The sequence below is a fragment of the Mirounga angustirostris genome, unplaced genomic scaffold (assembly GCF_029215605.1).
Source record: "Mirounga angustirostris isolate CCGP_5_RB_7025 unplaced genomic scaffold, mMirAng1.0.hap1 SCAF_13, whole genome shotgun sequence".
NCBI classification, from domain to species: Eukaryota; Metazoa; Chordata; class Mammalia; order Carnivora; family Phocidae; genus Mirounga; species Mirounga angustirostris.
The window spans coordinates 78930409-78957391 of record NW_026991721.1 but is presented as its reverse complement, the minus strand read 5'-3'; the positions used below and the strand labels follow the sequence as shown (position 1 = coordinate 78957391).

At 33.2% G+C, this 26983-nt stretch overlaps 1 protein-coding gene across 1 annotated transcript in view; it reads left to right on the top strand.

Moving 5' to 3' along the window:
• Window positions 1-23002, top strand: part of PGR (progesterone receptor) — a 112046-nt gene extending 89044 nt beyond the window's left edge. Inside the window, exons 5-8 of the mRNA XM_064577204.1 lie at window positions 9998-10142; window positions 11594-11724; window positions 19461-19618; window positions 22449-23002. Coding sequence (XP_064433274.1) covers window positions 9998-10142; window positions 11594-11724; window positions 19461-19618; window positions 22449-22604 — 590 coding nt within the window. The 3' untranslated portion in view covers window positions 22605-23002. The remainder of the gene's footprint in view (window positions 1-9997; window positions 10143-11593; window positions 11725-19460; window positions 19619-22448) is intronic.
• The last annotated feature ends 3981 nt before the right edge of the window (window positions 23003-26983 follow it).

Sequence of the window (26983 nt, the reverse complement as noted above, 5' to 3'; positions counted from 1 at the left end):
TTTGCATAAAGAGAAAACTCATTTCATCCATTCACTCACATGTTACTTGGTCTGTGAAAGATATTTTGGTAAATGAGGCCTATTAATAAGTCAGGATGTCAGTTTACTTATTTATAGTACAAAAAAAAAAATGCTCCTAGTAAAACATGTTGACAGGTCAATACAATAGGAAAGTGTATTTTGGAAGTCAGATTAAGATCAGATGCAAAATAATAATCATAACAAAGGTGATGGTATACCTGAGGGCTCCAAGTCATATATCTACAGTTCCCTGAGAGGATGCTTGTTGCCTGGTCAGGGTCTCCTCATTTTTTCTTTGTCTATGCTCTTCTATCATGTTGGGCCCGCTATAGTAATTGTAGCTTATCTGACATCTCTCTCATGATATTTTAGAGATATCGTTGCTCCTACATAATGGAGACTTGCAAGATGCTTTAGCCTCATGACAGCACATTTAAAATGCTGTCTTAGGATACACTGCATCTGACATATTGTATCTATTATGTGAATTATTTTACATTGACTTTTAGCTGTAAGCTCAGTGTGTAAATATTTTCCTATTTGGAGCTTGAAGCGACACAACATTTACAAAATTAAAAAAAAAAAAAATGAACAAGACAAAGGTCAGGAGAATGGAGGACCCATGACAGGATCAGACCCACTAGGCATCCTCAGTGCTGGAGACACACACTGGGAAGATGAATCCTCATAACATCTAGTTCGGGGCTTAACTTGGCAAGCTTTGAAAATCAGTTGGGCCTAACTCTGGGTACATTAAAAATCAGTGGGCTTAGCTCTGGGAGGGTCAAAGGGCTATAGGAAACTGACCTCCTCTCATAAGTGTACATAACCGCAGAACACAGAGTGCAGACAGCTAGCCTGACTACTGACATTGCCCACCAAAAAGCCCATGGTTGTCTCAGACACACCCCACAAAAGCACAGGGACCAAACCCTGTCCTATGAAACCGCAGCAGGTAAAGCCAGTCATTGCAGCTTACTGAAAGCTCAGTCAGCTAGTGGCTCAGCTACAACAGTAGTGTTTACACAGCCCATATCCAGGAGACACCCTTGGAGCACATGGTTCTGATGAACAGGGGACACTGACTACCAGGCACCACAAGACCTCTTCTTCACAAGGCCACTACTTTTAATATCAAGAGATAAAACTGACCATCCTAATACCTATAAACAGAGTTAGACAAAATGAGGCAGAGAAATATATCCCAAATGAAAGAACTGGACAAATCACAGCAAAAGCACTAAAGGAAATGGAAGTAAGTATTATGCCTGATAAAGAATTTGGTAATATCATAAAGGTATTCAGTGGACCTGAAATAAGAGTGGAGGATCTCAGTGTGACCTACAATAGAGAGAGAGAAAATATAAAAAGAACCAGAGATGAAGAATTCAATAACTGAGATAAAAATTACACTAGAGAGAGTCAACAAAATATTAGGCAATGTAGAAGAACAAATCAGCATCTGGAAGACAGATTAATGGAAAACAAGCTGAACTACAAAAAGAAAAATGACTAATAAAAAATAAAAAGTGGTTAAGGGAACTCAGTGACATCATTAAATGTAGTAACATTCCTATTAATCCAGAAGGAGAAAACAGAGAGAAGGGGAAAGAAAACTTATTTGAAGAAATAATAGTAAATTGATCAGTATGGAGGTTAAAGCACAAAAGCAATAAAATTAATTATATCTACAAGAATTAGTCTAGGGATTCACAAAATAAAAGGATGTAAAATATGACATGGTATACAGAAAATGGAGAAGGGAATAAAAATGTAGGACATGAATGTGTTCAAACTTAAGTGACCATCAAGTTAATAGAGACTGGAATACACATAAGATGTTATATGTGGAAAAAAAAAAAGATGTTATATGTGAAACCAATGGTAACCACAAAGTAAAAACCTATAATAGATACACAAAAAAAGAGAAAGGAACCCAAGTGTAACATTAAAAAAGCCATCAAAGCATAAGGAAGGGGGCCAGAGAAGAATAAAGGAAGAGAGAAGAACAAAACAACCAGAAAACAAGTAACAAAAGGGCAGTAAGTACATACTTATAAATAATTACTTTAAATGCAAATGGACTAAATAATCAAAAGACATAGGGTGACTGAAAGGATAAAAAAAGACCCATCTGTATGCTGTCTACAGAGGCACTTCAGACATAAAGACACATGAAGATTGAAAGTTAAGGGATTAAAAAACATTTACCATGAAAATGGAAACAAACAAAAAACTAGGGTAGGAGATAAATTTTAACAGACATAAAGGGGGAGATTGACAGTAATACAATAATAAGGACTTTAAACACCCTATTTACATCAATGGATCAGTCATCCAGACAGACGATCAACAAAGAAACAATGGCTTTGAGTGACACATTAGTCCAGATGGACCTAAAAAATATATACATAATATTTCATCAAAAAACAGCAGAATACTCATTCTTTCAAGTGTACCTGTGACATAGTCTGTGATAGATCACATTAGGTCACAATACAATTCTCAATATTCAAGAAGATTGAAATATAATATCATGCATCTTCCCACCACAACAGTATGAAACTAGAAATCAACTATCAGAAATTATCTGGAAAGAACACAAATATATGGAGGCTAAACATGATACTAAAAAATGAATGGAACAAACAAGAAATCAAAGAGGAAATTGAAAAAAAAAAAAACATGGAGAAGGGGCGCCTGGGTGGCTCAGTCAGTTGAGTGTCTTTCTTCGGCTCAGGCCATGATCCCAGGGTCCTGGGATAGAGCCTAGTGTCAGGCTCCCTACTCAGTGGGGAGCCTGCTTCCCCCTCTCCCTCTGCCTGCCACTCCCCCTGCTTGTGCTCTCTCTCTCTCGATATTTCTCTCTAAACATGGAGTAAAAGAAATTGAAAGCAACTGTGCAAATTCTTTGGGACACAGCCAAAACATTTCTAAGAGGGAAGTTTATAGCAATACAGACCTGCTTGAAGAAACAAGAAAAATCTCACACTTTGCACCTAAAAGAGATAGCAAAAGAACAAAGCTCAAAGCTAGTAAAAGGAAGAAAATAATAAACATCATGGCATAAATAAATGAAATAGAGACTAAAAAACAATACAATGATACCAGGAGTTTGTTCTTTTGAAAATAAGCAAAATTGATCATCTTGAGCCATATTTACGAAGAAAGAAGAGGACTCAAATAAATAAAATCAGAAGTGAAAGAGGATAACAACCAACACCACAGAAATGAAAGGACTATAAAAGAATATTATGAAAACTTACATGCCAGCATATTGGACAACCTAGAAGAAATGAATAAACTCCTAGAAACATATAACTTTACAAAACTGAATCAGGAAGAAATAGAAAATTTGAACAGACCAATTACTAGTAAGGAAATTGAATCAGTAATCAAAAAACTCTCAATAAACGAAAGTCCAGAACAAGATGGCTTTACTGGTAAATTCTATCTAGTATTTTTAAAAGAGTTAATACCTTTTTGTTTTCAAATTATTCCAAAAAATAAAGGGGAAGAAAAACTTCCAAATTCATTCTACAAGACCAGCATTACCTTGATATAGGGAAATTTGTTGCATTTCTATACATCAATAATGAAGTAGCAGAAAGAGAAATTAAGAAAACATCCCCATTTGCATCAAAAAGAGTAAAATATCTATGAATAAACATAACCAAAGAAGGTGAAAGACCTGTACTCTGAAAACTATAAAATATCAGTGAAGGAAATTGAAGACAGCACAAACAAATGGAAAGATATTCCATGCTCCTGGATTGGATGAGTCAATATTGTTAAAATGTCCAAATTACCCAAAGCAACCTACAGATTTAATGCCATCCCTATCAAAATACCAACAGCATTTTCCACAGAACTAGAACAAACAGTCCTAAAATTTGTATGGAACCACAGACAAACCCAAAGATGGCCAAAGACATCTTGAGAAAGAAGAACAAAGCTGAAGGTTTCACAATCCCAGACTTTAAGAAATAGTACAAAGTTGTAGCAATCCAAACAATCTAAGCAGTATGGTACTGCCATGGAATCACACATATAGATCAAAAGAATAGAAACCCCAAAAGTAAACCCACAACTATATGGTCAATTAACCTTCAACAAAGGAGGAAAGAATATGTAATTGGAAAAATACAGTCTCTTCAACAAATGGTGTTGGGAAAACTAGACAGCAACATGCAAAAGAATGAAACAGGACCTCTTTCTAACATCATACACAAAAATAAACTCAAAATGGATTAGGACCTAAATGTGAGACCTGAATCCAAAAAAATCTTAGAAGAGAGCACAGTCAGTAATTTCTCTGACATCAACCATAAAAACATCTTTCTAGATAGGTCTCCTGAGGCATGAGAAACAGAAGCACAAATAAACTATTAGAAATATATCAAAATAAAAAGCTTCTGCACAGCATAGGAAACAACCAACAAAACTAAAAGACAACCTACTGAATGGGAGACGCTATTTCCAAATGACATATCTGATAAAGTGTTAGTATCCAAAATACATAAAGGATTTACATAACACCAAAACAAAACAAAAACCAAATAGCGCAATTTAAAAATGAGCAGAAGACATGAACAGACATTTTTTCAAAGAAGATATCCAGATGCTAACAGACACATGAAAAGATGCTCAACATCAGTCATCATCAGGGAAATACAAATCAAATCACAATGAGATATCACTTCACATCTGTCAAAATGGCTAGAATCAAAAAGACAATAACAAATGTTGGCAAAGATATGGAGAAAAAGGAACCCTCACACATTATTAGTGGGAATGTAAATTGGTGCAATCACTATGGAAAATCATATGGAGTTTCCTCAAAAAGTTCAAAATAGAATTATCATATGATCCAGTAATGACACTTATGGGTATTTGCCCAAAGAATACAAAAAACAATTTCAAAAGGATATATACACCTCTATGTTTATTGCAGCATTATTTACAATAGCCAAATTATGGAAGCAACCCAAATGTCCATTGATAGATGAATGGATAAAGAAGATATGGTGTGTGTGTGCGTGTGTGTGTACACAGTGTTTCTCAAACACTATTTCAGTGAGTATTGGCACCCTGGGGGTTTCATCACCCAAGTATTAAGAAACCACTGATAATAAATTTATGTTAGGGAGAGTAGTCAAAGGAAACTTAGAGGCATAATTTATGGGTTGATCAAGGAGGATCTTGAAAGTCAGGGTAGGCTTTGGAAATTAAATTATTAAGTACTTATTCTCAATTCACTTTCACTTTGTAATATTATTTATCCTTTATATCAGTATATTATAGCAGAATTTACATGACAGAGAGGTTTGAGGGAAATATTTCCTTTTTATAAATTTTGTCCTGATTCTTCTGTTTATTTCGTGAAAAAAATCTCTAAGGGTCAATGCTTTAACATTTTTCAACATTGCATTTTTGAAATATCTTACTTCTTCATCTCAGTTAGCCAGACTACTTGCGATCAACAGTATCAGAAGACCGGAACAGTCTTTTGCCTTGTTTTCTGCCTTTGAAGCCAGAATATCTTTTGAGTCAGGGACAGCCATTGCATATGTGACAAAGGATTTTTTCCTTCATCCCAAATAAAATGAATAAATCAAATTACTTCCCCACAAAAAAGTGATGGGAAAGAAGTGAAATTAGCCTATGAGTAAGGTCAAGCTTTGATGATACTGTTATGAAGCCTTCAAAAATGATTTTTCTAGCATCCTATTCCACTAAAATTACTATTGCCAATGTCAAAAAAAATTTTTTTTTTATCAACTCTAATGAATACTTTCAACCCTTTAACATGTTTTGCATGCCTTTGGGGCCACTGCCAAGTACCATTTCTTGCTGATACTCTTACTTTGGCATTTATCATTTCCCTTCAGGTAGATATGTTTCTCTCAATTTACACATTTTGTTTCCTTTGTGGATTTGTTTTTCCATTCACATCATAAATTTGGCATTTCCTACATTCCATCTTTTACTCCAGTAGTTTCTAATTCTACACAGACTAGATGAGCCCACTCACAGCCTTGTCTTCAACTACCCCTATATTCTGGTGACTCCAAAGTACTTAGTATCAACCCCTCTGATAACTGTTGAATCATGTATTTCAACTATTTATTACATATTTCCACCTGGATGAATTTCCAGGTCAACATGGCCTTCTACTCCATAAACCTAAAACCTTTTTCTTTATCTTGAAATGGTGCCTCAGATAGAATCTTGGGTATCATACTGGGCTCAATTTTCTCCTTCGCCGCCTGTCCAATTAGTTATCAAAGTCTGTCAACTCTACTTATTAAATATATGATTCACTATATATGCTACTTTCACCGCTACTGCCCTGACTTAGTTGAGGTCCTTGTCCCTTTTTCCTAGGTTTCAGTTGTACTCTTTGACTAACCCTATTACCAATTTCACCCTACCACCAAACAATCTCTGCCACCAGAGTCATCTTTCTAAAAACAATTATAAACAATTATATCATTTCCTTTCCTTTTCATAATAAAGTCCAAACTTCTTAACCTTAACATCCAAGATTCTTATGTGATTTGACTCCTGAATTTACTATGTTATCTCTCATTCTTCCTGTTCAAGCAACTCTGTTTCAGTTCTCACAATGCTGTTTGCTCAGTATCCTGCCTTCTTTTGCCCATATTGTTTCCCTACCTGAGGATCCTTCCCTTCTTCCACATTTTCCCCTGGCTGGTCCCTAACAAACCTTAGGATTCTAATTACCTGTCACTTCCCCTGAGGACGAGTTCCCTGGCCTTCCCAGACTGAGTCAAATACCCCTTTGCCCTACCACATCACCTTCGCCTTTGTCAACCATACTATCACTCTGAGTTATACTTATGTTCTCATTTTCTGTTTCACCAGACTGCAAGTGTTAAAGGCAGAAATATTTTTCTAGTCTTTATGCCTAGTTGCAACCAGAATGCTTCATCCAGAAGGATGCTTAAAGAGTATTTCTAGAAATTTAAATTATAGAATTGATACAAAAGGAACTGTGCTATCTTAAATCATTAGCCATCAAATCCTTATTCATAAAAAAATAATATATATGTTGGTGATTATACTTATTTTGCTGTGGCATTTTTGTGCTCCTCAAACTTCACTCATACTTTGTGTCAGAAGGTGCTGAGGTATTTAATGCTCCACCTTTGTTGTAGATTAAACATTTCAGTACATGACAGTTTTTACAACAGTACAACCTATATATTTTATCCAAACTCTGGAGATAACAGAGGAGAACTTAGAAGGTTATACATGCCATGTGTTACCATATACTTTTTTTTAAGCATTAAGGATTGAACAGCTTGTAACAGAACTTTTGTCAGAAATTATCAGGCCAAGTCACTTAAAAGGAAAGGGTATTTTTCCTTACTACTTGTTAAACACAATTAAGGATCATCCATCACTTTCTATGTGAAGTTTTTCATTGATCATCATTGCAAATGTACTGACTTTACCTGATCATTATCATCAATGGGAATTTGAGCTCAGTGTTCCTGTCTTTGTTTCAGTATAAAGTAATGAATGATAGTACAGTTAATGGGGAAAAAATAACACTTTTGTACCAGGCATGTTCAAGTCAATTTAACAGTGTACATTTATCGCAGATAAGCCCTCTAAAAGGTAGCTATTTTAAAAAGCTATTTTCTGAGTTGCTTTTCATTCTGTTAAATGGAAAATACACTTTCTGCTATTAATATTGGCAATTTCAAAAGTTTTAAGTTATTTCAGCAAAGATTTGCCTTTTATATTATAATTTACCAAAAATGTTCCTTTATTTTTATTTCTAGTAATCCCAGAATGCAAAAGGAAAAACAAACAAACCCCCCCAAAATAAAGTGTAGGGTAAAGTAGACATAAACATGTAAATGTAAGTGGAATCTGTTTTTTAAAAAAAGAACAAATGAATTAACTGTTATATTATGATGTAAACATTTTCAAATTAGAGATTAACATGAAACAAAGGCCTGGAGTGATTAAAAATACAGTAGGTCAAATATTTCAGTAGTATGAAATGCTTTCTTTAGGAAAGTTATGAAATTGACTAAAAAAGGAATAAAGAATAAAAATATGTTCCTGAAGATGGTAGTGAACAATTTATTAATGTTTAATACATCTGACTAATTGAACCTAACTTTCTATGAGCCTATCATTATATATAAATATATAAAACATATATATAAAATATATGTTCTGGAAATATATATATTTGTTGGTGTATACCAAGTATATATATGAAATATATATTCTGGAAAATGAAATATATATATGAATTCTTAGGTGGAACAGATGTTATTAAAATAGCTTGGTGTTCCCACCAAAACACTTGATTTTTATGTACCTTTAATAAAAGATTTCATCTACTGTCATTGTTTCAGCTATATTCAAATGCAGATAATTTCCAAATTTATACTTATAGTTCATATATCTCTCCATATTTCTAATTCATTTGTCTAACTACTGTCTGGACATTCCAAAAGTCCTTCCAACATATCAAAACTTACAATTTTGTCTCTAGCCTATTTATCCTCCTCTATTTTGTCTCAGTTATGCTATTGTCATCCACCATTCCTGCAAAAATACTGAAACATCTGTCTCCTTCTTCCTCCTAATTACATATAATCAGGTGTCAAATCTCTTTGATTTTACCCTTTAAATATTTCTCTGATGTACTCCCTACTCAGTACACCTACCTGTTGACTTATTTCAGACTTTTATCATCTCTCACTTGACCTTTGGCAATAGCTCCAACTTTTTTCTGTAATTCCAGACTTAACTCCCTTGAATCCATCCTCTACATGGCTATCAAGAATCCCTCCAAAACAGAAATAAGGCTATGTCGTATTGTTGCTCCTTAATAGACATATCTGACCACAGCCTCCATATCCAGATTTACCTCTTTGCTTCTCCCTCCTTTAAGTTCATCTGTGCTGGACTGTGATTTTCTGCAAAACAGGCAAAATGAGAATTGAAAAGAGGTTGAGAGAAGATTTTGACCATTTGAGTCAGTGTATTTGCCCTCTCCCTGCCATCCTTCCTCTACCACCAACACCAGAGAAGGGCCTAAAAGAGGTTGTGAAGGTATGAAAGACCAGAGGATTCACACACACATACACACACACACACACGCACGACTCTAAACCTCTTAAACCACATGGGTGTTATATGCAACTAATGAATCATTGAACACTACATCAGAAAATAATGAGGTACTATATGTTGGCTAATTGAACATAATAAAAATAAACAAATAACTAAATAAATGTCTGGAAAGGAAATAAAAAATAGTGAATGTCAATAAAAAATAAAATGAGACTGGATTAAGTTTCAAAAAACAAAAGTGACCATAAAACTATGGAATCTACCTAAGACATAATTAAGGAATGTTAAATAAAAATAAAGCACAATTGAAAGTAGTGGTTTTATAAAATAAAATCAATTTATTTTTAAATCCCAAAGACTTAAGATTCCTCAACACTCTGATTATACTCTGCACATGATCTCCTTGGGAGTTTTTCCTGACCTGCTTCCCAATTCCTGGTGTATTCCCTGTTAACCTTCTGTATCACTGTACTTATGTGCTTGTCTTTCCTGTTGACTTGTGAGTTTCTTTTAAGGGCATGAGTTGAGTCTTTCGTCCTCTAAACCATTTTAACACAGTGCCTAGCGCACAAGTGATTCTCAGTAAATGTGTGACTGATGGACTGTCAATTAGTGAATTCCCAGAAATGCTAAATCACAGTGACCAATTTTAATGACTTCAAAGTTGTTTCTTTTTAATTTCTCAGGCTCTATTATGTATTAATATTTCCTTATTTATAGTATAAAATACATTGAAATTGAAAACAATATATTACCCTTCTTATATTTATTTTCAAATTTCTATATATTTTCAACATTTTAACACAAGTGATTTTGGGAATAATTTTATTTTTTTAAATTTGTTTTGTAGGTTTTCGAAATTTACATATTGATGACCAGATAACTCTCATCCAGTATTCTTGGATGAGCTTAATGGTGTTTGGACTAGGATGGAGATCTTATAAACATGTCAGTGGACAAATGCTATATTTTGCACCTGATCTAATACTAAATGAGTAAGTAGTAACTTGATTTTTGTTCGTATTATCACATAAGTGTATATGTAGGATAATCTTTAAACTTACATTTCAGTAGATGATTGCACATTTAGTATCCCAAATAATAGAATTTTCCTGAAATGTTTATCAGAATTATCTCAGGATATAGCTTGATATAACAAAATTAATAAAATTGTGTCATTATATCAGTAACTTGATATTTGGAGATTCCCCTTTTGTTTCAATATATACTAGTCGTGTCAAATCAATTTTTTTAAACTTCAAAAGTGTATCAAGAAATATACTTAAAGATAAAATGAAATTTTTAGTTTACCAAATTAAAATTTTATACCTTGGTACTAATGAATATAATTATTTAAATTAGAAGTATTTTTGCTTGAAACTATTGACTTATTTTCAAAAAGTAAAGATATCATCTCTCCTCCTAGAGGGAAAAGTCAGACAGGTCAGTTATTTTAAAAATTGAAAGACAAATATTTCAATTTTCTCGGTTATATTTAAATTACTATAATTAATTTTCTACATATAACCTTAAACTGAATAAGAATCTTTTCATGGAAATATTTATACCATTCTAATGATGAATGCTGACTCAGAATTATATGACATATTAAGTTACTTTTGTTTTTATAGTTAACAGATAATTTTCATATATTTTATTCCATTTTGCCCTATAATCCCTTGAAATAGGTAAGGAATCAGTGTCCTTCATTATAGAGTTCAGGAAACAGGCTCAGAGGAATTGTATATCCTGCCAAAGAATCTGAGTGACAGTCAGGATTAATTTTAGCTCTTCTGAGTCAAAACCTAGTTTTCTTTTCACAATTTGTGTTAGCTGCATGTGACTACTGTGGATATTGCATAACAGCACATGGTTGAGAAAATACCTTTAAAATTTTTTCTTCAACCTTCAGAATTAGTGTTTGGCCTTGTCAGTTATTTAATCCTTTGTAATGTTCTCTTTGTCACCATACATTTCCCCTAGAATAGTTCATGGTATAACTCTTCTACACTGACTACTCTGAACTGAATACACTGAACTATTCTACATTCTTCAGTTTCTGTGAACTGAATCCATTCTCCAATTAGATTACCACAAAATTTTATATCTATTTTTTAACAGAAAAAATCATCAGTAAATACATTTCCTGAGTGTTCCTCAGCTCCACATTCTCAACTCCTTAGGTTTTTAAATGTAATAATAAAAGTGAGAAACAACATTACTCTTGGTCAATACGTATTTAATATTATTTCTTACTTTAAAATTTCTTAACCTCAAAAATTCAGTATTGTGAACAAAATACTGAGTTTGTTTACAAAAAGACATTTTCTGTAATAAGTAAGTTACCAAATCTAATTTTCTCTGATAAATTACACAAACTGGCTAAGACACTGTGTGTTTCTTTTTTGCTCTTGCTTTTTCTTTTGTGTGTTGTGTGTGATACAAGACAGAGGATGAAGGAATCATCATTCTATTCATTATGCCTCACCATGTGGCAAATCCCACAGGAGTTTGTCAAGCTTCAAGTTAGCCAAGAAGAGTTCCTGTGTATGAAAGTATTGCTACTTCTTAATACAAGTGAGTGAGTACAGCAACTTTTACGAGATGTTTATTTTCTTAATTTTTAATTCATTGGGAAAGCCTCAAATGGCAATATGATCATATGGTTATACGTGAAGTCTGAATCTTAAGATTGTGGCTGCCAAGGAGAAACACCTAATATACTATCATAGACATTAATAAAATTACTTCATATTTCTCAGGCCTTACATAATAATAAAATATCCCACCAATTAGGGAATTCTATTTTTTTTTTCAGATAAAATGTGCTTAAATGACTTTTTCATATTCACCTAATTAGGTATTATGAACTAGTTAATACTGCATAAACACAAACTATCTTCTTTCCATCCCCACTCCACAAAAGACTTACTATATAAAATACACATTTTTGTTTGGAACTATTATTTTTTTTTTAAAGATTTTATTTATTTATTTGAGAGAGAGCATGAGAGGGGGGAGGGTCAGAGGGAGTAGCAGACTCCCTGCCGAGCAGGGAGCCCGATGCGGGACTCGATCCCGGGACTCCAGGATCATGACCTGAGCCGAAGGCAGTCGCCTAACCAACTGAGCCACCCAGGCGCCCCAGGAACTATTATTTTTATATAGAATAGACAGTTAAACAAATAACCTACAAAGATCAGTGGTATAACACAATAGCAGTTTTTTGTCACTCATATTCACAGTCCATTGGGTTAGGAAGAAAACCCATGCTCCTTCCATATAGGGGCTCCACATTTCCATAGCAGCTTGGATTCCTCCCTTGGCTCTAACTAGAAGATAAGCACTGAGTGAGAAAAATTTGGACGTGAGGCCTGGAAATGTCGTATGTCACTTCTACCCACATTCTATGACCCATATTTAACTGTAGAAGAGGTTGGGAAATACACTATAGCTCTATACCCACAAGAAATATTATGAAACATAGCATTGGTCACCAGAAGGACAGGCAAATATACATTTCACTCTTTCTCATACACAAAGAGCACACACAGCTCTGCTTCAGTGGAAAATTTTTAAAAACTGCTTTTACTTTTCACCTTTTTCTGTGTCCTTTCCGTGCACTGGTAGGCTCAGCCTTTGAATATCTGAATTGACCCTTCTTTTACTCAGTGATTTGAAAGAGAACCTTAGGGAGTGAAGGTGAACGAGGGGTCTTTCTCAGTAGTATATTTTCAGGGACTTCTTTCTAGTAGCACAAATCTCAAATAGTGGAGGGGTGGGGTACACATCAGGAAAACAAAGGCAAAAAAGCTAAATCCTTAAAAAAGGATGTTTTCCTCATGAAATCTGTGCAAACACAGGGACCAATACAGGATCTAAGGATCCATAGCCCTATCCCCCCACCTTGGGAACACTATTTGGAGCAGAGACCTTCAAGCCTAATTTGATAAAAGAGCATAAAGTGGGCTAAAGTATTGATATGGAGCTAGCCAAGAGAGTCAGCTAGAATAAATTTAATATTATAACAGTTAACTCCTGTCCTTTTCTTGGCAGTAATGAATCCTATAGCAGTTAAGTTAGAGATAATCCTAGATTTCCCAAATTAGTTGTTATTATTAACATAATTCTATATTTATAGATAGGCTACATTATGCTGAAGGGCCAAACAACCCCACAATCTCAGTAGCTTAACAAAAAAAATTTTTAAATATTTATTTTTCCCACTATATGTCCAATGCAGATCAACAGGTAGGCTCTGCTCATTGACGTCACTCAGGTGCCCAGGCACATGGAGGCTATATCTTGACATACACTTCTCCAATCACTAGAGCATTGGTAAGGAAGGAAATGGTAAGGGAAGGAAGGGACATATATATAACTTCCAGTCACATACCATAGAAAACAAGATTCTTGGCCACTTGCAGCTTCAAGAAAAGGGAAAAACAGCAATATTTGGTGAATAGTACTTAAGATTTCTACAAATTTTAATAAAAATCCTAATGGGATTTTTGAGGAGAGACTTGGCAAAGCTTTTGGGAATTTATCTTTAAATCTTAAACAGTAGATAAGTGTTACAAAAATTTTGAGGTGAAGAAGGAAATTAGAATTCTACCTAATTAATACAGTGTGAGAGAAGAATAGATACACTAAATTCTTAGTCAAGTCAGACTAGTATATATTAGAACTTAATATACTGTAGTGGAAACACCATGAATCAATGAGTATGGAGCAAATATTGTTAGGAAAAAATAAATTTTATATTTGGGGAAAACTTTGTATATTTAGCTCAAATTATATCTTAAAATAAATAACAGATAATTGAGTTAAATGTACACACTTAAAATGTTAAAAACATACCAAAAGCAATATAAATGATTTTGAGATTTCAAATAAGGAATACCCTTTTAAAAATAAATGCAATTGGAAAGTTGGTAAAGGAAAAGTTCAATGATTTGATACATAAGTATTTAAACCTCCAATTTGCCATTAAAAATTAAAATGAAGATCTTCAGGAAAATATAGCAAGTTGAACACACCATTGTTTCTTCTAAAATGACACTAAAATATTACTAATGGGATTTTTTTAAACAAATAAAAGAGAATGAGAGGAATCAATAACAATAAAATTCTGCAAGCCAGCAAGCAGAGCTAAGTTAGCATACCTGAGAAGGTTGGATTCTAAAGCAGAAGTAAGAAAAACCAAGAAGTACCTTGATTTGCAACACCAAATCTCTGGCATGTTTCTCAGTTGGCGACAACAATGATTTTTTGAGATGACAGTGAAGGTAGAGTTAAAAACACAAAGTTCTTTTTAAAGTCTGTATCCAGAAATCACCCAACCATGAAATTGTCCCTCTCCAACTCAGGCAGAGACCTTAGGTTTAGTTCCTGAAGAGGATATAATAGAGGGTAGCTGGATTGAACTGTAGGCACTGCTGAGGGTGAGAGGTTCCCTAATGACAACAGATTAATTCTATATCAAATGTTGATAAATCTTCCAGCATACTCCCTTCACCCCCATCTCCCAGAACATTGTTATCCAGGTTTATATCCTCTAGACAGGAGAATGAAAGATTCTTCTCTGCAGAATCTCTTTGGCCAGAAAGAAAAAGAACTAATATGTTAACAGTAGCTGTTTCTCTTTGAAATAGCTCAGCCAGATTGCCCTGTACTAAAGCTCACAGTCAATAAACACTACCTATTGAAACAGAACTCTGAATCAGCCTTGTAGTTTTCCACTCCTGAATATAAATAGCCAAGGCATCTGAGAGAGTCCTTTGACATCAAAGACAAAGACAAATCAGAAAGAAAACAAGCAAACAAACTCGGAAGACACAGATGAGGTAGGGAGATAAAACTTCAAAAAAATTAAAAAGCTATCCCTCTTTAGAAAGAGAAGAGAACATATTGCACCCAAGAAACAAGTACTGGATACAGTGAGAAAGGAATAACACATTAAAAGCAAATAGCTCTTGGAAATTGAAATTGAAAGTTGAGAAGCAGAATTTATATATACATATATATATGTATATATAAATATAGATATATATAATGTATATATGAAAGCAGAATTTAAAAGTCAGTACAGGCATTGGTAGACAAAGAAAACCTTTCAAAAGTAGAGCAAAAACTAAAAAATATAGAAAATCAGAAGTAAGGAGGCCCAACACGCAAATAGTTGGAGCACTAGAAAGAGAGAACAGGAAAATACATAGGAGAAGAAATCATCAAGGAAATAATTAGTCTTTTTAACAAAAGGTGTTTGGAAAATTTCATTTAAAAAATGACATTGGACTCTTATTAACTTAAAATGGATCAAAGACCTAACTCTAAGAGCTTAAACTATAAAACTATTAAAAGAAAACAGACATGATATTGAATTTGGCAATGATTTCTTGGATATGACACACAAAACACAGGCAATAAAAGAAGATAAATGGATTTCATCAAATTTAAAACTTTAGTGCATCAAAGGTCATGATCAACAGAATAAAAAGTCAACCCACTATATGGGAAAAAAATTTGAAAATCATTTATCTGGTAAAAAAAGTATTAATATCTAGAATATATAAAGAACTACAATTTAACAATTAAAAAATTTTTAAATGGACAAGGGCCTGAATAGACATTCTCCAAAGAAGGTATACAAATAGCCATTAAGCACATGAAAAGATGCTCAACATCACCAATCATTAGGGAAATACAAATCAAAACCACAGTGAGATACCACTTCATACACTCATTTAGATGATTATTTACTCTCAGTAAAACAAAAAGTTGTACTAGAAATCATAATATATACTATGTGTGACTAGACTGTGGCAGCATTTTACATAACTAAATAATAAATACTGAATATTGATCTAACCAATATTATGAAAGTGATATTAGGAAGATGAGGAATAAGAAGTTGTGTGTGTGTATGTGTGTGCGTGTATGTGTGTGCGTGTGTGTATATGTGTGTATGTGTGTGAATGTGTATGTGTGTGTATGTGTGTGTATGTGTGTATGTGTATGTGTGAATGTGTGTGTGTATGAATGTGTGTGTATGAATGTGTGTGTGTATGTATATGTGTGTGTGCGCTACTGGTATGGAGGTGATTGTAGATCTGAAAGATGGAAATGGAGCTAGAGCCTTATTTTCCACACTGGAAAATCAAAAGTAAAAATAAAAAATCAAGAATAAGCAATACAATGTTGCTATTTAATTCTGTCAAAGGAGAAATTAAAATAAAATGAAAAAGTTGAAAGTGTTTGCCTCTGGCATGAGAAAAGTTGAGTTGCCTGGGCACTACTTTTTGCCCTAATAAGGTTGTAAAACTGTGACAAAATATTTAAAAATTAAACAACAAACTTAGGGGGCGCCTGGGTGGCTCAGTCGTTAAGCGTCTGCCTTCAGCTCGGGTCATGATCCCAGGGTCCTGGGATCGAGCCCCGCGTCGGGCTCCCTGCTCGGCGGGAAGCCTGCTTCTCCCTCTCCCACTCCCCCTGCTTGTGTTCCCTCTCTCGCTGGGTCTCTCTCTGTCAAATAAATAAAATCTTCAAAAAAATAAAAATAAAAATAAACCGCAAACTTAGAAAAATATCTGAAATATAATTTAGGCCCCGATAAATGAGTACAAAACAGAAAAAAAATTAAAAATCACTAATACACATAAGAAAATTGTTCAACCTCACTAATAATTTGAGAAATGAAGATGAGATATTTTATTTTTCTATGTAAAAAGCAAAGATTACCTAAAATGAAAATATTCAATACTAGCCACAAAACAGTTAAATAGTGAGAAGTTTAGCAATGTATATTATGAGTGTTAAGAAAGTTAATATCTTTAATTGCAATACTTCCACTTCTAAGGATATATCTTTTTAAAAAATCAAAAATTATATTCATCATAAGTATTGTTTAGACTAGCAAAATATTTCAAATATCAAATGAGAAGACAAATAAATTGTACTACAATTTTAAGTGAAATTAAATATGAGAATTAAAACATTTATTATTAAAGAATTTTGAGAGATATAAGTAAATGTTCTCAATATAATGTTAGGAAATGTCCCAAAATGTTGGATTGTAGAATCTAGTGACTTATAATTTTTTATGTTTTCTAAAATTTTTCTAATGAATATGTTATTTTTAAGTTAGCTAAATCAAAAAATAAAGATCCTTGTTTTTATAAAAAAGTATTCTTATGTAAAATAGCATCTGGCTAACTGCCCATGACACCATTTCCCAATTTGCCACTAAGATATTTGCAAGAAATCCTAAAACTCACTTGTGGAATCAACAAGAATCTGAGAAAAAATTCTCCAATCATATAATACTGGATGTAATAATCAAGGCAAAAATGAATTCAGGTAAGGAGCTTAAAGCAAATAGAAATATTTAGGAGAGCTGGTTCATTATTGATCTGAAATGTAGGAAAGAGAGCAGGAGAGGAAGAAAAACTTCAAAATGTCCCAGGAGCATAGGATGAGAGCCTAATGATTAGATTATAATATCCCCAGAACTTCTTATTAGTGGTCGATACTAAAAGGATGTGAGGCTGGCTGGGAATACTTGAATGGATAGAGTGAAGACTTTGGGTTACTAGTTTCCAGTTCTTGAAAACCTAATGGGAAATAGTACTTCAATAATCAGAAGAAAAAATAATTTTATTTTTTAAGTGTTTTTTTTTTTTTTAATTCCAGTTAACATACAGTGTAACATTAGTTTCAGGTGAACAGTATAGTGATTCAACACTTCATACAACACACAGTGTTCATCACAAGTGTACTCCTTAGGGGTTACCCCCATCACCTATTTTACCAATCCCTCCACCAACCTCCCTACCCCACCGTAACCATTAGTTTGTTCTCTATAGAGTCTGTTTCTTGGTTTGCCTGTTTTTTTCCCCCAAAAAATCATCAAGGGTCAAGGGTCAAGATAATTAATGTAGAGTTATATAAATCCAAGAGACTATATGATTTTTTTCTTTCAGCAATCTAGATATAGCTGCAGGAAAAGGGAGCTGTTTCATTTAAGTTTCAAGGTTTATTTGTAAGGTAAATGGAACCAAAGCAAAAGGAAACAAGAAAATTGGGAGTTCTGGTGATAATTTGCTGAAGAAATCAAGCAGAGCATCTCAAACAAGTGACAACAAAAGGATCTAAAATATTAAGGAAAAAAATTGTAGGTAAAATAGACAATGTAGTAGAAATAAGAGAACTAGCAGTAAGAATAGGAAGTTGTGCCTACAATTTGGCTATCAGAATTAAAGACTTCAGAGATATATTACAAGTTAACATCACATGGGAATAAGATGCATTCCCATTAAAATAAGCAACCAAAAAGGAATATTTGCCATTGTTATTATTTAATATTGTTCTGGAAATCCTAAACCATGCACTGAATCATGAAGCAGAAACAAGAGCTACAACTATTCGGAAGGGAGAAATGAGGATATTTTAAATACAGTACTGTATACCCAAAAAAACACAAAAGATAATCAACCAAAACTATTTGAATTGAAAATAGAAATTAAAAGAAATTAGTAAAAATAGAGTAGTATAATGAAGTGGTTGGATATAAGAGAAGTATTGAAATAGCAATAGCTTTCTCTCATATGAGCAGGAGGAATTAGGAAATTTAATGAAGCAATATTAAAATTACAACAAAAAAGATAAATTATCCATGAATAATCTCAACGACAGATACTTCAGATTTATATGAAGACAAACTTGACAGAGAGATCCAAGTATTTGTTTAAATACTTTTTCTTTGCGGCACCTGAGTGGCTCAGTCGTTAAGCATCTACCTTCAGCTTAGGTCATGATCTTGGGGTCCTGGGATGAGCCCCGCATCAGGCTCCTTGCTCAGCAGGAAGCCTGTTTCTCCCTCTCCCACTCCCCCTGCTTGTGTTCCCTTTCACACTGTGTCTTTTTCTGTCAAATAAATAAATAAAATCTTTAAAAAATAAAAAAAATACTTTTTCTTTAAAAAAGACCCAACTTACATATAATTGTAAAGTAAATCCATTCCTGAGACAGGAATATAGAATGACAGATGCTCTTTTGAGCAAATGTTAAGTTAAATGAATAATCCACTGATACAGCTCTAAAATAGGTAAGCTAAAATGTTCTTTAGTTTATCTAGTTGTTCTTATATGCTTCAAGAGAACTATAAGTTCTATAAGAGAACTATCAATAACACTCTTTCCTATTTAAGATGTTCATATCTAGAATTCTATATCAAAAGAAATGTTTACAGAAATTTTTATTATTAACTGCTGCTGTCATCTTTTTAAACATAACTGCCAGTTATATTCTTTCAGTTCCTTTGGAAGGACTAAGAAGTCAAAATCAGTTTGAAGAGATGAGATCAAGCTACATTAGAGAGCTCATCAAGGCAATTGGTTTGAGGCAAAAAGGAGTTGTCTCTAGCTCACAGCGTTTCTACCAACTTACAAAACTTCTTGATAACTTGCATGATGTAAGTATTTTGTTTTCTAGGATATCAGTGATTATTTTCTGAATTTCTATAATCTTTTAAATATTTAATCTACATTTTACCTTATATGGTTTCTTCAAACTCATATTTGTACTTATATTTTAAAACAGTATTTGTATCACACTGCTCAGCACTTATATTGTGCTTTTTTCATTTTCAATGTAGATCACCCCAATATCCTTTTACTAGTATTTGTATAATTTGAAAGTAATTTAATGGTTTATAGGAATCGTGATAACATTTTCCTGAGTAATGTTCTAAAATATTTTTGCCCTAAGTTAGAGAAGATTTTATATATACAGGAAAAGCAAAGGTATGGGTGTGAAAAATAAGACTCGTATCATTTTGGATGGAATTATAAGTTAATGACAGTGCTAACGGGACAATTTGGCAATCTACTCACTAGGTCAAATTTGAGAAACAGATAGCCAAGGATTGTTAGCCATATAGGTAAAGCCTCTATAATGAAAGGCAGAAATCAGGGTGCCTGGGTGGCTCAGTTGGTTAAGCGACTGCCTTCGGCTCAGGTCATAATCCTGGAGTCCCAGGATCAAGTCCCGCATCGGGCTCCTTGCTCAGCAGGGAGTCTGTTTCTCCCTCTGACCCTCCCCCCTCTCATCCTCTCTCTCTCTCTATCTCATTCTCTCTCAAATAAATAAATAAAATCTTTAAAAAAAAAAAAAGAAAGGCAGAATTCAAATACTCAGAAAAAGTGTAATGAAGGAAAAAGCACCAGAGCAGAGAACAGAAAAAAGATTCAAAAAAATTAAGATATTCAGAGAAAAAAGAATGATATTGCATCCATGAAACAAAAATAGAAAACATTTGGAAAGGAACATTCAGAAAGAAAATACTTTTGGATAATTAAATATAGAAAAACAGAAATTTAAAATTTAATTGAAGGGCTGAAATATAAAACTCAAGAAATAACAAAAAAGATAAGGAAATGAAAAACTAGAAGAGATAACAAATTTAGGGGATTAATCCAAGGAGGTTCATTTCCCAATTAAAAGGAATTTCTGAAAGAAGAGAGAAAATCAAGGAGAGGTAATTATATAAAAAATCATAAAATAAAAGCTGCTGGACCAAAAGTATTTTAATTTTCTGACTGTAAAGGCCCACTGTACAGGCACAGCACAATTGAACAAAGGCCCATTATTGTAGAATTTTAGAATACCAGAAATAAAGAGACTATGCTAAAATATACCAATGAGAAAAGAAACAAGTTACATAAAAATGATCAGGGTTCAAAATGATGTTGGACTTCTTAACAATACTGGAACCCAGAAAACAATGGAGCAATGGCTTCAGAATTTTGGAGAAAAGGAAAATCTTCAAAGAATTTTATACCCATCCAAGCCATCAGACAAATACGATGCCACCTTAAAAAGTATTTTCAGATGCGAAGGTCTCAGAGAGAGCTTACCTCAAATACAACCTTTCTCAAGAACATCTACAGAATGTTTTAACTGTAAAACACTGGACTAAGCCAATGAAGTAGAATATCCCACCCAGGAGAGATGCAAAGGGATGTTCTAGCACATTGACTGTGCAGGACAATCATTACTCTAGATTGGAGCAGTAATGCACAGGGTTTCAGAATACTAGCACCAGGGAAAAAAGATGGAATGGAGGGATTACCAGTATGTATGAACATACTGAGGTGAGTTTTTACAATTGTGTCAGAGAATTTGACTATGGCTTTGTGATAAATATAAAGGAAACAAAGCAAAACAGAAACACAAGGTGATTGGCTCTAGCAAAGTAAAAATAAGTCCTATATGAAAGGAAATGTAATCCAGCAGGAAACAATAAAAATCTTTTATAATTGCTGGGTATTGATTTAGTAAAAATTTGAGATATAGCTATATAGAAAATGAGAAAAGTGTGCATAGTTGGGAGGGGTGTCTAGTATTAGAGAGCTAAAACCTCATTTTCCATAATAGAAACTAAATCAATAATATCAAATTTGAAAAACAAAATTTATTAGAAGTACAGAGATAAATATTTAAAGATATGGGCTAAAGAAGTTGAAAATGGTTGCATCTGGGGAACTAGAATAAGGATGGGAAGAACTCTATTAGAAAACTGCTGGATTTTATTGTTGCTGCTGGGTTCTATTTGACTTTTAAAATTATTTACATTAATTATTTGACAAAAATTAAAATTAGATTAAAATGAATTATGTTGGGTTATTTGTGTTGACAGAGGAAGATTCAATATATTGTTATGTGAAAAAGCCAGTCTATTAACAAAGTAGACTTTATTAAATAATTGCATTTTTGGAATTATATATGCCTTATGTATATTGTGTGTAAACCTGGGTATGTTTGTATACATGTATTAAAAGAAAAAAGAGGGGCACCTGGGTGGCTCAGTCCTTAAGCGTCTGCCTTCCAGTCAGGTCATGATCCCAGGGTCCTCGGATGGAGCCCCGCATCAGGCTCCTGCTCTGCGGGAAGCCTGCTTCTCCCTCTCCCACTCCCCCAGCTTGGGTTCCCTCTCTCGCTGTGTCTCTCTCTGTCAAATAAATAAATAAAATCTTAAAAAAAAGAAAAAAGAAAAAAGAAAGACACCAAAACGTTCATATTAGTTATCCTGTGGGATTATGAATGATTTTCATTTCTTTAAATCTGTACTATCAGAATGTTTCATTGTATGTAGTATCTTACATATTATTCTAGAGAATGAAGGGAGTTATTTTGGTAAGAAAACATCTTGATGGGTATTCATATTGTTAGGAAAATAAGCTGTCATGTTTTGTTATATGTTATTTTTTTACATGTTCTCTATCCGTTTGTGAAACCAACAGCTTGTCAAACAGCTTCATCTGTACTGCTTGAATACATTTATCCAGTCCCGGGCGCTGAGTGTGGAATTTCCAGAGATGATGTCTGAAGTTATTGCTGCGCAGTTACCCAAGATCTTGGCAGGGATGGTGAAACCTCTGCTCTTTCATAAAAAGTGAATGCCATTTTTATCTTTAAAAATTAAATTCTGTGATATGTCTGTTTTTCTTTTGGTCAGGATTATAAGGTCTCGGGTTTTTACAATGTTCTTCTCAAAGCCTTACATTTATAATGTATATTGTGTAAATTTCAGAGAAAATTGTGAAGTTTTAATTGTTCTCCTTTATAAAGCATAATTAGAATTTTAAGGTGTTTTTGTGTACCTATATATTCTTTAACAGTTTACAAGATTGAAAAGTACTAAAATTGATTGCCAAAGTAAACTTAATTTTGTCCATACTATTTCCTACCATTTAGGTGAAGATTTTTAACTTTTGCATCGAATGAATCTTATACTTTAGAGGAAAAAAATTTTACGTGTAAAAATAAAAAGTAATTATATATGTTCCTTCTAGGTAGCTCCCTTTGTCTCCTTGAATATATTTACAAAAATGAGTCTTTAAAATGGATGCAGAATTTTGTCTAAATGAGCGTATATACATTTTTTGTGAGGAAAAAATTCATAGCCTTCATCAGATTTTCCAAAGGGTTTTTAATGCAAAAAATATAGAGAAAAAGAGTTTAAAATCCCTGCAATAGATTGAGGGTGTGATATTAGGAAAAAACAGCTCATATATTGACTATTTCCCAAATTAGAAACACAAATCTCTAAGGAAGTTATTAAGGAGAGCCATATCATTATGACAACAGTATTAGGGGTTTTGTAGTTTTTTACTAACCTTTTTTGGGACTTGTCCTTTAATAAGGTATTGTGAATCCAAATAAGAGTCCAGAAGAGTCTGTGGCCTAATGCCACTCCTTACCATCTGGGGCAGGTGGAAAATCACTTAACCTTACTGATTTTCAAATCCTCACCTTTACTACTGTTATATTTCCTGCAAAATGTTCCTTTTGGTCAGAGTTTCTTATTCACTTCTTAATCAAAAAAGGAAGGAAGGGAGGGAGGGAGTGAAGGAGGGTGAGGGAGGAAGGAAGGGAAGAGAAAATAAGAAATATTCTCTTTCTTTACTCAATGGGAGATAATGACAAATCACAGGTTGAAAGTTTTTGAGTGTCTTGGATCCAATTCTAAGAGAGATATTTCAAGAAATACTAGACACTGTCTTAAAATAATACAACCAATTACAATAACTAGAAAGCACAATTCACACTGTTATATGAACTGAAAATACTGCATTAGAAGATAGACAAGAGTTCTTTTCTGACATGAGTCACTGGAAATCCACTTATTTTTAAAAAATCTATCTATATATCTGTATATGTAAATACAGATATATAAAAAATGACAGGAAAAACTAAGTCCATACCACTGACAAAATTCAATAAAAAAAATCACTGTTTTCTATATAATTTATACCATTTTAGGCATATATCATATTTTTGTCTTTATTATGTATAAATAAATATATAGAATATTTTTAACAACTCAGAGTAACTAGTAGACCAAATTCTTTTTCTAAATTTTTAAAAAATTGGACATTATCTTACAAATAAGACATACTGCCTTATGCAAATTAATGGTTGTTAATAAGAAAACCAAAGTAACTTTGAAAACAATATAGAAAACATTTACTGACTTCTTCAATTTCTTAATACATTTTGGAGTACCCATTCCCTTCAACTGATAAATCTTTGCAGTTTACCAAGGAACAGTAACATCTCCTAATGAATACTAATGTAACCCCCAAAACAAGATAAAGTGGTTTCATCTGATCAAAAAATTGGCATGACAGTGTTACCATAACTGTTTCTTACCAGTAAATTCTCCATTTACAAAAGGAATAAGCTACGGTGTATCTATAAATAGTGAATTCACATAAGGCATTTGAAATAGGGATTAAAATAAGCTCCATCCAATGTTCTTGGCTTAGGTCCATTAGATCTATGTAGCAAATATAACAAATAATATCCAAATTTTCTAACATTTGGTTGTAACATTCAGTAAGACTTTAAACCAAGTATTTCAAATAGTTTTAACATTAATATAAAAATAGTCTCTTCCTTGGTAAGTCTAACTATATGTCTTTTTCTGTGAATACAATACTATAGACTACTGCTGTTCAGTTCTTCAAAGTCCTTATACACATACAGATTCATTCTCTTGCCACTCTCCAGTCCGAAGTTAACTTCCTAAAAAAGATCTAATCTTACCATATCCTCACTTTAAAATGTTCATTGACTTCCAATCACCTATCACAGTGATTCTCAGCTATATCTGCACATCAGCATCTCCAAGTGAGCTTTTTAAAAATACCTTTACCGGGGCTTCATCCTCAGTGATTTTATTTTAATTGCTCCACTCTTACTCTTGCAGGGACACAGTAGTTACTCTGAAATGATGTTCAAGCATCAATTTCTATAACTTTACTCTCTTTATCCTCCACTATCTTACATTTATCTTATGTTCCAGCCACACAAATCTTTTTACCATCAGTTTTCTGCCTGAATTTTCCCTCTTTGATACCAGTCACATCCCTATCTCAGTCTTCGAGATTCAGCCAAACCATGATTTTTGTAATGTTCTTTTCTGCATCTTCCAAATAGTGACCAACTTCCTCCTAAGGTTCACCAGCTATTTAGTGCACATCTGAATTATAATAGTGTCTTGTTCTACAATTCTGATAGTATTAAGAGCCTGGGAGCCAGTTTGAGGTAGGACAGTAGTAAAAGTTTTTCTTGAGTGGGAGTTGCATGGCATGGTCTCATTTTTGCTATCACCATGGATCTGTATCATTCTTTTGTTACATCATTCATGTCTGTATGTCTGACTTTATGACGTTCTCTTCCCATACTCCTTATCTACATCTCTTAGTTTCTCTTCATCTCTTTTAAATTTTCTACCTCTTCTTACTTTGTGAGACCTCTCCTCATACTGACTTTACCATAGGAGAATATAAGTACGTTTTATATTTATTAAGAACACTTTATGCTCCCTCTTCTAAATTTCAAAACTGAATGGAGTACTATTTCCCTTCCAAAGAAAAAGTCCACAAATTCAATTGTTTCTTATAGTTAAGTAGCCCTAACTCAATATACAAGTTTTTTCTCCCTTCTGATTTCATTCACCAAATATTGAATACATTTTATGAACACAAGTGAATGTGCTAATAAGTGTTATGAGAATTTAGAGCTGAAGGAAGACTGTAACTCAAGAAAGTTACAGTCCAGTAGTAGGCATAAGTCACAATGCCTGGTAAACAGTAGGCACTCAAATATTTGTTGAGTGTACAAATGAAAATACGGTTTGGGTTTCATAGGTGCGAAGCATTATTTATGTATAACTTCACTGAGACAAATAATGCAGCACAAGGTAAGATATTAACTTTAAAATAAATATCAAAAACCCCTTAATTTGTGTCCATAATTCAGTTGCATTAAATCTGTATGTACTTCAATATCTTTTTTCCCAAAAAATGTCATCCCAATAAATACATTTTAAATTTCTCCAATATACAATAAAGGCAGTCTACCACTGTAGGGATTATGTAACATAAGTAAATGAATGTAGGTGTATCCAAAAAGAGAAAACTTTCACATTCAAGTAATAGAGAACAGTTGATGATATGATCATTTTATCTGGTTCTTGTTACTTTAAAACAATATTTTGATGACAAAAACCCTTTTTTACCTGCACATATTTAATTTCCAACATAATTTATTTTTTTTATTTCATTCAATTATGGGGGAACAGAATGTGGTGGCCAAAAGGTTTGGGTTTTTCTGTTGTGGTTATTGTTTTGCAACCTCCTAATAATAATGTTTGATATTCTTGATGTTGATCTTGATTTACAGTGTAGATGTCTAAATACAAGGATTTAAAATTTCAGGCTAAACTTTAGAAAAAGAGAAAAAAAGCTTTTGAAAAAGAACATAACATCATCAAATGGAAGATATCTTGTTTCTGCATCTTCCTTTGTAAATTCCTGCATACTAATGTCTCCATTCCTGTGCAGTCATCATAACCTTTATCTTTACTTTACAGGTCATGTTCTTTCTGGTAGCTCTAAAATGAAATTAATCATAAGAAGACAGGTTATATATCAGAAAATACTTGAAGGATACCAAACTACATTATTGAGTTAAAAATATTTCCCTTAAAAAAGCTTGAGAAGCCATTTAAGTCTGAATCTAATTGATTCAGTTGTTATGTAGCATTTTTTGTTGTTTTTATTAAAAACATGGCACTTTTTAATTAAGCAGTACTATTATTTTTCATATTTACATTAAAATATTACACAGATTATATGCAAATATGGTGGCAATATGTTTTCTACCAAAATAGTGCCTTTCAAATATCCATGGCATGTCAACCTGTAACTTCTAAATTATCCATTACGGTTATATATCCTGACCCAGGCTTATGGCCCTTCTCTGTCAT